This window comes from Coregonus lavaretus, assembly GCF_964263955.1.
Source record: "Coregonus lavaretus genome assembly, chromosome: 38".
In the NCBI taxonomy this organism is placed as follows: domain Eukaryota; kingdom Metazoa; phylum Chordata; class Actinopteri; order Salmoniformes; family Salmonidae; genus Coregonus; species Coregonus lavaretus.
Genome location: NC_140025.1, coordinates 15,654,348 through 15,668,276, shown reverse-complemented (window position 1 = coordinate 15,668,276; position 13,929 = coordinate 15,654,348). Strand labels below are relative to the sequence as shown.

The 13,929-nt window shown below is 45.2% G+C and overlaps 1 protein-coding gene across 1 annotated transcript in view; it reads left to right on the top strand.

Moving 5' to 3' along the window:
* LOC311112590 (partitioning defective 3 homolog B-like) overlaps positions 1 to 13,929 on the top strand; it is a 194,157-nt gene that overhangs the window by 146,745 nt on the left and 33,483 nt on the right. Inside the window, exons 19-21 of the mRNA XM_084155734.1 lie at positions 3,374 to 3,481; positions 3,722 to 4,039; positions 12,895 to 13,003. Of these exons, the coding sequence (XP_084011860.1) occupies positions 3,374 to 3,481; positions 3,722 to 4,039; positions 12,895 to 13,003 (535 nt within the window). The remainder of the gene's footprint in view (positions 1 to 3,373; positions 3,482 to 3,721; positions 4,040 to 12,894; positions 13,004 to 13,929) is intronic.

Here is a 13,929-nt window from a genome sequence, read left to right as displayed (position 1 = left end):
TGATCCAGAAGAGGATTGGGAGAATGTCATATGGTCAGATGAAACCAAAATATAACTTTTTGGTAAAAACTCAACTCGTCGTGTTTGGAGGACAAAGAATGCTGAGTTGCATCCAAAGAACACCATACCTACTGTGAAGCATGGGGGTGGAAACATCATGCTTTGGGGCTGTTTTTCTGCAAAGGGACCAGGATGACTGATCCGTGTAAAGGAAAGAATGAATGGGGCCATGTATCGTGGGATTTTGAGTGAAAACCTCCTTCCATCAGCAAGGGCATTGAAGATGAAACATGGCTGGGTCTTTCAGCATGACAATGATCCCAAATACACCGCCCAGGCAACGAAGGAGTGGCTTCGTAAGAAGCATTTCAAGGTCCTGGAGTGGCCTAGCCAGTCTCCAGATCTCAACCCCATAGAAAATCTTTGGAGGGAGTTGAAAGTCCGTGTTGCCCAGCGACAGCCCCAAAACATCACTGCTCTAGAGGAGATCTGCATGGAGGAATGGGCCAAAATACCAGCAACAGTGTGTGAAAACCTTGTGAAGACTTACAGAAAACGTTTGACCTGTGTCATTGCCAACAAAGGGTATATATCAAAGTATTGAGAAACTTTTGTTATTGACCAAATACTTATTTTCCACCATAATTTGCAAATAAATTCATTAAAAATCCTACAATGTGATTTTCTGGATTTTTTTTCTCATTTTGTTTGTCATACTTGACGTGTACCTACAGTGGGGAGAACAAGTATTTGATACACTGCCGATTTTGCAGGTTTTCCTACTTACAAAGCATGTAGAGGTCTGTAATTTTTATCATAGGTACACTTCAACTGTGAGAGATGGAATCTAAAACAAAAATCCAGAAAATCACATTGTATGATTTTTAAGTAATTAATTTGCATTTTATTGCATGACATAAGTATTTGATCACCTACCAACCAGTAAGAATTCCGGCTCTCACAGACCTTTTAGTTTTTCTTTAAGAAGCCCTCCTGTTCTCCACTCATTACCTGTATTAACTGCACCTGTTTGAACTCATTACCTGTATAAAAGACACCTGTCCACACACTCAATCAAACAGACGCCAACCTCTCCACAATGGCCAATACCAGAGAGCTATGTAAGGACATCAGGGATAAAATTGTAGACCTGCACAAGGCTGGGATGGGCTACAGGACAATAGGCAAGCAGCTTGGTGAGAAGGCAACAACTGTTGGCGCAATTATTAGAAAATGGAAGAAGTTCAAGATGACGGTCAATCACCCTCTGTCTGGGGCTCCATGCAAGATCTCACCTCGTGGGGCATAAATGATCATGAGGAAGGTGAGGGATCAGCCCAGAACTACACGGCAGGACCTGGTCAATGACCTGAAGAGAGCTGGAACCAGTCTCAAAGAAAACCATTAGTAACACACTACGCCGTCATGGATTAAAATCCTGTAGCGCACGCAAGGTCCCCCTGCTCAAGCCAGCACATGTCCAGGCCCGTCTGAAGTTTCCAATGACCATCTGGATGATCCAGAAGAGGAATGGGAGACGGTCATGTGGTCTGATGAGACAAAAATAGAGCTTTTTGGTCTAAACTCCACTCGCCGTGTTTGGAGGTAGAAGAAGGATGAGTACAACCCCAAGAACACCATCCCAACCGTGAAGCATGGAGGTGGAAACATCATTCTTTGGGGATGCTTTTCTGCAAAGGGGACAGGACGACTGCACCGTATTGAGCGGAGGATGGATGGGGCCATATATTGCGAGATCTTGGCCAACAACCTCCTTCACTCAGTAAGAGCTTTGAAGATGGGTCGGGGCTGGGTCTTCCAGCATGACAACGACCCGAAACACACAGCCAGGGCAACTAAGGAGTGGCTCCGTAAGAAGCATCTCAAGGTCCTGGAGTGGCCTAGCCAGTCTCCAGACCTGAACCCAATAGAAAATCTTTGGAGGGAGCTGAAAGTACGTATTGCCCAGCGACAGCCCCGAAATCTGAAGGATCTGGAGAAGGTCTGTATGGAGGAGTGGGCCAAAATCCCTGCTGCAGTGTGTGCAAACCTGGTCAAGACCTACAGGAAACGTATGATCTCTGTAATTGCAAACAAAGGTTTCTGTACCAAATATTAAGTTCTGCTTTTCTGATGTATCAAATACTTATGTCATGCAATAAAATGAAAATTATTTACTTAAAAATCATACAATGTGATTTTCTGGATTTTTGTTTTAGATTCTGTCTCTCACAGTTGAAGTGTACCTATGATATCAATTACAGACCTCTACATGCTTTGTAAGTAGGAAAACCTGCAAAATCAGCAGTGTATCAAATACTTGTTCTCCCCACTGTATGATGAAAATTACAGGCCTCTCTCATCTTTTTAAGTGGGAGAACTTGCACAATTGGTGGCTGACTAAATACTTTTTTTCCCCACTGTAAATGATGTCTGAGTGTTGGAGCGTGCCCCTGGCTATCCTTACATTTAAAAAACAAGAAAATGGTGCCGTCTGGTTTGCTTAATATAAGGAATTTGAAATGATTTATACTTTTACTTTGATACTTAAGTATATTTGAGCAATTACATTTACATTTAATACTTAAGTATATTTAATACCAAATACTTTTAGACTTTTACTCAATTAGTATTTTACTGGGTGACTTTCACTTTTATTTGAGTCATTTTCTATTAAGGTATCTTTACTTTTACTCAAGTATGACAATTTGGTACTTTTTCCACCACTGCAATTAATCATCATCTCAACCGCATTGCCAACTTACAAACACACCCACTGCATTAACTCACTCTAGCAAATTATCACCCTGCATTATCACCAACCATTAACCACTGTACCAGAGGTAAAGGCACTAATGAACGTGTGGGAGTGAGTTTGGTTCGTATGTGTGTTTAATAGTGTTTGTGTGAGCGATGGGTACTGTTTCTCTGTTGTGAATTGGAACCGCTAACGTGCGTGTGTGTGTGCGCGCACACGTGTGTGTGTGTGTGATACGTGTGTGGAGGGTCTATGTGTGTAATAGATTATTTTTCTGTGTCTTGCTGAGTGGAAGTGTGAACACACTTGGCTGCGGTGTGAACTAGACTGCTGTTTGGTTCCAAACATGAAGCCCTGAGTCCACTCCTTCTCTCTCCCCTTCTCTTCCCTCCACTCCTTCTCTCTCCCCTTCTCTCCCCTCCACTCCTTCTCTCCCCTCTTATAGTTTCTCCACTACTGTGTGGCCTCCTGCTCAACTAGAAATAGTTCCTTTCATAATCTCTGCTGAGTCTATTGTTGGTTTATGAACCGCCACACTGTTTTGAATCCCAAATAAAAAAACATCTTACCAATCTGTCTCTCTCTTTCTCTCTCAATCCCCCTCTCCCTCCCCAGGTTTGGCAAGAAAAAGGAGGCGAAGAGCAAGGCGGAGGTGAAGGCTGCCAAGCAGAAGTTTGAGGTTCTGAGCGAGGAGGAGCTGGACAAGATTGAGGAGAGAGTGAGGTGAGCTCACACTCTTTGGCCTGTTGCCTGTGTGTATATCAATCAATGCGCTGTCTGTCTCTGTCTTCCTGTCTGTCGGTCTGTCACTCTCTGTCTCCACACGCCATCATTCAAACGCCACTCTATAACATATACATATACACAATATATGCCGTTTTTTGTCCAATCCCATCAAGTTAATGTGAGTTTGATTCAGACGGTGTGAGTGACAGTATCCATCCCCTCTTATGTTACCGACAGACATGATCTCCGTAACATGGAGGTGCGGGACGGCCACGTGACCCCTGACCCCCTGCCACCCGACATGGAGGACGACGACCAGGACCCCAACTACGCCCGCATCAACACCTTTCGGGAGCCCCCCAAGGGCCCCTCGCCCTCCTACCTCAGCCGCACCCCTTCTCCCCAGCGGGCCCTCGGGGGACCACCCCCCGCCGGACCCTCACACAGCCGCCAGCCATCTGCCGAGGACTTAGAGGGGCTCTATGCCAAGGTCAACAAGCAGAGAGCCCCGCCCTCGACTTCCACGTCCCAGCTTCAGCCCCCTCTGAGCGACAGGTGAGTTGATCCAAAAACCAGGAAAACACTCCCTCACAGTGCACTCCAATGTATGGCCTTGAGGTGCTATAGTAGGTCATAATCCCACTATGGGGTCAGTGGGATTGGGCAAGCATGGGGGGATATTTTGTTATCTTTGTTGCCTTCAAAGATGCACTTAAAAACAGAAATATCCATGATAGATAATGTATTTAGGTCTATGTTTTATTGAATTATTTCACTTATTTGACTATATATTTCTAATATGTTGCCTCCACTTTGGTTTCGGAGATGTTACGTGTAGGATAACCACACACGTATAGCTAACAACCCAACACACAGCCGTGCATGCATAATTTATGAGCATACTGTAGCATTTCTCAGCATGAGTGTTTAGGGTCCGCAGACCCTCAAGCTTTGCCCGAAGCAAACATTTAAAGTATGCTGTTTAGAATCATTAAGGAGGTGTTGTCATTTCAAAGAGATAGAGGTAACAAACAATCTCTACACCAGAACAATTGTCAAAGCCTGTTCTCTCTGCTACCGCACGGCAAGCAGTACTAGTGCACCAAGTCTGGAACCAACAGGATCCTGAACAGCTTCTACCCCCAAGCCATAAGACTGCTAAACAAGACTGCTACATAGCTAATCAAATGGCTACCCGGACTACCTGCATTGACCCTTTTTTGCACTAACTCTCTTGCACTGACTCTGCACACACACTGGACCGTACCCACACACTCACACATACTTACAGTGAAACCTCAACACACACACACTACATACGCCCACACATACAGTAGAACGCACACACATGTATACTGACGCCACACACACACACACACACACACACACACTCACCACATATGCTGCTGCTACTGTCTCTTTTCTACCCTGTTGCCTAGTCACTTTACCTATATGTGCATAGCTACCTCAATTACCCCGTACCGCTGCACATCGACTCGGTACTGGTACTCCCTTTATATAGCCATGTTATTTTTTACTCGTTATTGTTATTCATTATTCACTGTGTATTTCTTCTTCATGTCACTATTTGCATGTTCTTTTTCTTTATCTTAACTCTGCATTGTTAGAAAAGGACCCATAAGTAAGCATTTCACTGTTAGTCTACACCTGTTTACGAAGCATATGACAAATAAAATTGTATTTTATTTGAAAGTTAGAGAGATACAGAGACCGAGAGGGAGGGATGGGAAAGGAAGAGATTGATTGCTACGAAGGGAACGAGTCAGACAGAGAGAGGGGGAAAAAAGGGGAGGATAATTAGCCACAGTCTAGCAGCTTGACAGATCAGTTAGACTCCTCCGCCGGTGTCTCCTCCGCTCTCCTCTAACTGGACACTTAATTACTCTGTTCTTCTTTCCTCTTCTTTCTAATTCTCCCTCTTACTTTCTCACGTTCCCTTTTTATTTTTCTCCTTTTCTCTTTCTCTATGTCTCTGCCTCTCTCACTCTCTCTTTCTCCCTCTCTCACTCTCTCTTTCTCCCTCTCTCCTCTCCTCTCCCTGCTCGACTACAGCAGCATGATCTGAACGCTCCATATTCTACTGACATTTGTAATGGATGACGAATTCGAGCTATCAACAGCATAACATGATCAACTTAGTCTGGTTGGAATTGACTGTATAATAGTTTAGTTACGCCATATAGTCCTGGGTTCCAACCACACACACATTTACAGACTTACAACACACATCTGCTTGCGAAACGCACCCATTCATTGATTCATTCATGCATATGGACACACAGCTTTGCCGACACACACTCAAACCCGCTCAGTGGTTTTGCAACGAAGCCTTTTTGTAACCTAGCAACACTCCAGTCTAGAATCCAATGCCGCTTTTAGAGGACCAATTTGGATAGGGGAGAATTATATTATATTGTGGCTTCATTTGTGTGTCAGGTGTGTGTGTGTGTGTGTGTGTGTGTACACATCTGTGTGTGTACGTATGTGTGCGTACACGTGTGTGTGCATACAGGCCTACGTGTGTGCACATGCTCAGTAGTGGTGCCTCATCCTCCTCCCTCACCTGTCAGAGAGGAGCAAGTTGACTCTTGGTGTGTCTACATAATTTAGCGCAGGAAATGTTTTCATTAGGACTTCGATGGCAGGTGCGTCCATGAATGGGCGTCACATTTGATTACAGTGACACTAGGGGCTGACCTGTGGAGAAAAAAAGTTACCTACGCTTGTCAAATATTATTAGAGAAAAGGTAATCTAGTCTCTCCACAGACCAGGGAAAGGGAGGAAAAGAGGGGAGGAAAGAGGGAACAAAGAAAATAGTCACCTGAGGAGTTTCTTATAAAGCCATTTGCATATGTTGCATATGTATCGTATTTCAATGTAGTTAAATAAAGAATATGAATGTCAGAATACAAAGTATATAGCCCTAATCTTAGACACTAGTCCATCTGCAACCCATAAGGACAGTATGCACTAGTGATGTCAGTAGGAAAGACAGGCAGATGGTGTGGGTTGGAGTTCTCCAGAACTATGCTGACAGAATCGTTGTGCACATGCACCATTGCCCTCTCAGCCATCATAATTGCAACGTTCCTCAACAGATGATCAATACAGCACCATTTCCGTTTACTTAAACTTTCCTTTCTCCTGAATGCAGCCTAGGTAGGTAGAAATCAAAGCTTCTTCCTCAGTGTGTCCGGTCTTCTCTTTGATGTGGGCAGTCAGAGACATTCCGAGTTCCGGTGGCCATAGTTCATTGGTCAAGTCTCCCTAATTAGTCCTCCTGAGGTTGGACACATACATACACAGGTTTGACAAACATCCCTGAGACCAAAGGGAATGGAAGGTTCTGAAAGTTCCTGCTCCCTCATCCCCCCTGGAAAAGAGGGAAAATTAATATCTTTACCCTTTACTGAACTTTCCACTGGCGCTCTGGGCTCCCTGGTGTCCGGCTGGCAAACAAGAGGAGAAATTAGCTTCTGATGACAACCTGGTCCCATGCTCCCACGCACACACACACACACAAATAATGGAAAATGGCGCCGACAGAGAGGGCTGCCTTGCTTCTAGCTTTTAGGAAACTTTGCAGCATTTTGTTTTTTTATGTATTATTTATTCCGTTATTAGCCCAGAAAATTGTGTTATTACATACAGCCGGGAAGAACTATTGGATATCAAAGCGGCGGTAACTCACCAGCACTACCAGCATTACGACCAGGAATACGACTTTCCCGAAGCGGATCCTTTGTTCGCACCCCCCAGGGCAATTGAACTGATTCCAGAGGCCGACCCAAAACAACGCCGGAGGAGAGGTACTCGGAGTGGTCTTCTAGTCCGACTTAGGAGGCGTGCACACCACCCACCGCTTCCGAGTATATTACTCGCTAATGTTCAGTCTCTGGATAACGACGGCCCTCAAAGAACTTCATTGGACTTCATGCAAACTGGAAACCACATATCCTGAGGCTGCATTTATTGTAGCTGGGGATTTTAACAAAGCAAATTTGAGGAAAAGGTTGCTTGAATTCTATCAACACATTGACTGTAGTTACTCACGCTGCTAAAACACTCAACCACTGCTACTCCAACTTCCAGGATGCATACAAGGCCCTCCCCCGCCCTCCTTTTGGCAAATCTGACCACGACTCCATTTTGGCAGAATACAAACAGTTTAGTTATTCCCTCCGCAAGGCAATCAAACAGGCAAAACGTCAGTATAAGGAAAAAGTGGAGTCGCATTTCAACGGCTCAGACAAGAGACGTATGTGGCAGGGTCTACAGACAATCACGGACTACAAAGGGAAAACCAGCCACATCGCGGACACCGACGTCTTGCTTCCGGACAAGCTAAACACCTTCTTCGCCCGCTTTGAGGATAGTACAGTGCCACTGACGCGGCCCGCTACCAAGGACTGTGAGCTCTCCTTCTCCGTGGCCGACGTGAGTAAGACATTTAAACGCGTTAACCTTCGCAAGGCTGCCGGCCCAGATGGCATCTCTAGCCGTGTCCTCAGAGCAGGAGCAGACCAGCTGGCTGGTGTATTTACGGACATATTCAATCTCTCCCTATCCAAGTCTGCTGTCCCCACATGCTTCATACTGGCCACCATTGTCCCTGTACCCAAGAAAGCAAAGGTAACTGAACTAAATGACTATCGCCCCGTAGCACTCACTTCTGTCATCATGAAGTGCTTTCTTGGGACTAATCAAGGATCATATCACCTCTACCTTACCTGCCACCCTAGACCCACTTCAATTTGCTTACCGCCCCAATAGATCCACAGACGATGCAATCGCCATCACACTGCACACTGCCCTATCCCATCTGGACAAGAGGAATACCTATGTAAGAATGCTGTTCATTGACTATAGCTCAGCATTCAACACCATAGTACCCTCCAAGCTCATCATTAAGCTCGAGGCCCTGGGTCTGAACCCCGCCCTGTGCAACTGGGTCCTGGACTTCCTGACGGGCCGCCCCCAGGTGGTGAAGGTAGGAAACAACACCTCCACTTCGCTGATCCTCGACACTGGGGCCCCACAAGGGTGCGTGCTCAGCCCCCTCCTGTACTCCCTGTTCACCCATGACTGCGTGGCCAAGCACGCCTCCAACTCAATAATCAAGTTTGCAGACAACACAACAGTAGTAGGCTTGATTTTCCAACAATGACGAGACAGCCTACAGGGAGGAGGTGAGGGCTCTGGGAGTGTGGTGCCAGGAAAATAACCTCTCACTCAACATCAACAAAACAAATGAGATGATCAGGAAACAGCAGAGGGAACACTCCCCTATCCACATCGACGGGACCGCAGTGGAGAAGGTGGAAAGCTTCAAGTTCCTCGGCGTACACATCACTTACAAACTGAAATGGTCCACCCACACAGACAGTGTGGTGAACAGCTCCTCTTCAACCTCAGGAGGCTGAAGAAATTTGTCTTGGCACCTAAAACCCTCACAAACCTTTACAGATGCACAATTGAGAGCATCCTGTCGGACTGTATCACCGCCTGGTATGGCAACTGCACCGCCCGCAACCGCAGGACTCTCCAGAGGGTGGTGCGGTCTGCCCAACGCATCACCGGGGGCAAATAACCAGCCCTCCAGGACACCTACAGCACCCTATGTCACAGGAAGGCCAAAAAGATAATCAAGGACAACAACCACCCGAGCCACTGCCTGTTCACCCCGCTATCATCCAGAAGGCGAGGTCAATACAGGTGCATCAAAGCTGGGACCGAGAGACTGAAACACAGCTTCTATCTCAAGGCCATCAGACTGTTAAATATCCTTCACTAGCACATTAGAGGCTGCTGCTTATATACATAGATTAGAAATCACTGACCACTTTAATAAATGGAATACTAGTCACTTTAATAATGTTTACATATCTTGCATTACTCATCTCATATGTGTATACTATATTCTATACTATTCTACTGTATCTTAGTCTATGCCGCTCTGATGTTGCTCGTCCATATATTTATTAATTCCATTGCTTTACTTAGATTTGTGTGTATTGGGTATATGTTGTGACATTGTTAGATATTACTTGTTAGAAATTACTGTACTGTCGGAGCTAGAAACACAAGCATTTCGCTACACCCGCAATAACATCTGCTAAACATGTGTATGTGACCAATAATTTGATTTGATTTGATTTTTTGACATAGACACACACACGTGCCTGCATAGACATGGTGCAGGTGGGTGGATCTGACCTCTAAGGCCAGCTGAATCACCAGTTCTGTACCCAAGAGAACTTCTCAGTAATCTTAGAATTTATCTGCTTTCTGCCTAAAGTGTATGCTTAATGGAGTTATAACCTCCCACATTATTCTGTTAAACTGTTGAGGAAAGTAAAGAACCCTCTGCCCAGTGCCCACTAGGGTTGAATATTTTCCCGGTATTTTACAAATGTTCCATCCCGAGAATAAATCACTTTTCTCCCGGGTAACCCAGTATTTCCCGCCAAAACCGGAAGTGCTATTCAAAAGCATTATAAAGCATATTAATAGGCCTATGTCCAGATTTGATTAGAGCTTTGATCGAAAATTCAAGCCTGATGCTACCTGAGCCTGATGAGCCATACATTAAATACATTTTATGAGCCCTACATTAAAGACATTTAATGAGGCCAAGCCCAAAAAAGGCCAAATGATTGTGCCGTTATCCAATACATATATGATATAGGCTACTACATATTACACACAACAGAAAAACAGAAAAGGCCAAAGATGTAGCTAGCTATATGCTCTCTTGGGTAAATAAATGAAACTAGATCTACATGCATTGTGAACTGCGCTCCATACTGAGATGGGCGGTCTGTCCCCACCCTCAGCGTTGATTCATCATGCAGAGGCCGTAGAGATGCCAGATTTAGACATTGCATATAATTTAACAGTTCCATTGCATGCCATGCTGTTCATATACATAATTTATTATAATTTATCGGTTTCTTGCAGTTATTTATCCTAGGAAAAGGGAGTGGTTTTGGGCGGTAAATCTCGGTAACCGGGTTCCTGCCATTCAACCCTAGTACCCACTACCTTCTCTCTCTCCCACTTGATACTGCAAAGTACTTTCAGTAGCAGTTCCTATAGGTGCACTGAATTGTTAGGAATTTAAAACTAGTCAAGGTGTGGAGAAATGCTGGATGCAAGAGCAATATATTTAAGTGTCTTATTAAACAGAAATGTGGCACAGGGGCACCAAAATGACACTTCTGCAAGGTTCGTAATAATCTGTCACCCTATACATCACGTGTCAAACTCATTACACGGAGGGCCTAGTGTCTGCAGGTTTTCACTCCACCCTTGTAGTTGATGGATGAATTAAGATCACTAATTAGTAAGGAACTCCCCTCAACTGGTTGTCTAGGTCTTAATTGAAAGGGAAAATCAAAACCCGCAGACACTCGGCCCTCCGTGGAATGAGGTTGACACCCCTGCTCAGGAGGGAAGGGCGGACCTAAGTACTCTTCCTTATCTCTTCGTTGTTTCATCCTTCCGTGCCTAGTTCCAAAACGTTCAATCACGGCTGAGACCTGGGGGTTAGAGGATAGACTATAGACTATACTATATATTCTTAATCGCTTAAGGACACCCATGGCCGATTTTATGGCTCAGGGGCCCAGATACCAATTACTAAGACTTGCTTTACGGTAACCTCTGACCTTAGAGAGGGTACCTAGAGACCAAATTCCAATAGGGAATAATCATCAAAATAGGGTTCTTAACAGAATGAATGGGGAGTCATTTAGTAGGAATGTGCTGAACCTTTACATGGGCTGCGTCTAAAATGGCACCCTATTCCCTAAAAGTAGTGCACGACATAGTGCAGGGCTGCTCAACCCTGTTCCTGGAAAGCTACCCTCCTGTAGGTTTTCACTCTATCCCCAGTTGCAATTAACATGAGCTTATCAACCAGTTAATTGTTAGAATCAGGTGTGCTAGATTAGGGTTGGAGCAAAAACCTACAGGAGGGTAGCTTTCCAGGAACAGGGTTGAGCAGCCCTGCACTATGTCGTGCACTACTTTTAGGGAATATGGTGCCATTTTGCACTTACCCATGATCTCTCTTCTGAGAAAGAATGTCATGACTTGCTGCCCTGCAGTTTCAGCACAAGGCCTAATAGTATTTATTTATTTATGCAACACTGATATCTGGAGGGTCTCCGATGTGCCGGGGAACTTAGCTACATCATTATAGTAATTAGAATGTTTTTTCATTACGAGAGACGACATGCACGCTCAATCAAGATGGCAGCCCTAATGACGGTCCGAGGACTGCATTAATGGGTTTTTGAAAATGTGTTCGTTCTCTGCTCTGTATGTCCCTGCTCAGCTGCTGTAGCTACTGAGGTAGGAGGGGGGGGGGGGATTTGATGGGTGAAAGGAATGGTCCATATTTTAAACATTCTCACATTAAACAGTGAAGTCCTCAATTTCAAAACAAACAACATCAACGATGATATGTGAAGAACGAGGGTCTGTCTTATTTTAGGGCCGAGTCCTAATTTGGACCTTCTTGTAAATTGTGCATTTAAATCAATGGAAGAATTGGGTGAGATATCGAGTTACGTGTCTACATTTCAAATTGGTATTGGGCCTTGAGTGGTGTTAGCTGCAGGGTATTGGGCCCTGAGTGGTGTTAGCTGTAGGGTATTGGGCCCTGAGTGGTGTTAGCTGTAGGGTATTGGGCCCTGAGTGGTGTTAGCTGCAGGGTATTGGGGCCTGAGTGGTGTTAGCTGCAGGGTATTGTGTTTGTATGTGTGTCCGTTTGATTGTGTGGCAGGTGAGGGACTGCAGCTCTGTCTGTCTGTACCTCTGTGTATCAGGCTGGGCTGGGTTGGGTAGAGAGAGAGAGAGTCTGCATATCAATCGATGTCTGCCTCTGTCTGTCCCCATTGCCTGGAGGTAGGATGAATTAGAACAACACATACACATACCTCTTGTCAGCGCACCACCAGAGCACCAGCCAGGCCTGCTAATTAAGGCCATGGTCGTTAAAGGAACTTTTAGCATGTGTGCCTGTGCTGGTTCCCCTCTAATGAAGCTCTCACTCCTGCCCAGAATCAATGCCTGCCGTGGGTCACATCATTAGTATGAGTGGGAGAGGTTGGGAGTCTAGTTTGTTTGTGCATTTCGTGGGTGTGTGTGAGTGTGTACATAAATTAGTATATTTGCGCGTGTGTGTGGGTTAGCAAATTTTGCTCTTTCTCGCTCTCGCTCTATCTCATCTTATATTGGTCTGTAGTCTCTTTCCATGTCATACACAGTACAACATTTTGCATAGGGTTTGTATATGGTTCCTGTGTTATATGGTTCATGTGTCTGCCTGTGATTTTATCGGAACTCTTTCTCTCTCTTTATTTCTCTCTCTTTCTCTCAGTGAGCGTGTCCAGAAGCTCAGGAGAGAGCTCCAGCAGGCCCGTGCTGCGCCCGCCTACGAAGAGCTAGAGGTCACCCGCCGCAGAGCCCTCGACTACGACCCACCCCGAGTGAGTGTGTGCGTGTGTACATGAATGTGTGTGTGTCCTCACTTGGAGTCCTCTGGCTCGCCTCCTGCTGTGTCTACGCAGATCACAGTGACTAGATGAACCACCACAAGTGGTTTACACGCATCTTCTCAACAGAACATGGAGATTAACTCCATGATAATCCATACTTTGAGTGCCCACTGCCTAGAGACACCAAGTGTCTTTCTCTGGCTGCTTCCCAAATGGAAACCTATTCCCTATAAAGTGCATTACTTTTGACCTGAGCTCTGGTCAAAGAAGTGCACTAAATAGGGAATAGGGTGCCATTTGGGACACACACGCTGGCTCTGAGAGAAAGGAGATCCTAAGCACACTATACACTAAGTGTACAAAACATATGTCTGTTTCCATGACATAGACTGGCCAGGTGAATCTAGGTGAAAGCTATGATCCCTTATTGATGTCAACTGTTAAATCCACTTTAATGAAGGGGAGGGTGGAGTGTGGGTAGACTGTGTTAAAGACAGGTTTAAGCCTTGAGACAATTGAGACATGGATTGTGTATGTGTGCCATTCAGAGGGTGAATGGGCAAGACAGAATATTTAAGTGCCTTTTGAAATGGGTATGGTAGTAGGTGCCAGGCACACTGGTTTGAGTGTGTCAAGAACTGCAACGCTGCTAGGTTTTTCACGCTCAACAGTTTCCCGTGTGTATCAAGAATGGTCCACCACCCAAAGGACATCCAACCAACTTGACACAACTGTGGGAAGCATTGGAGTCAACACAGGCCAGCATCCCTGTGGAACGCTTTCGACACCTTGTAGGGTCGATGCCCCGATGAATTGAGGCTGTTCTGAGGGCAAAAGGGGGTGAAACTCAATATTAGGAAGGTGTTCCTAATGTTTTGTACACTCAGTGTAGATCATTATATGGATTATTCCATAGG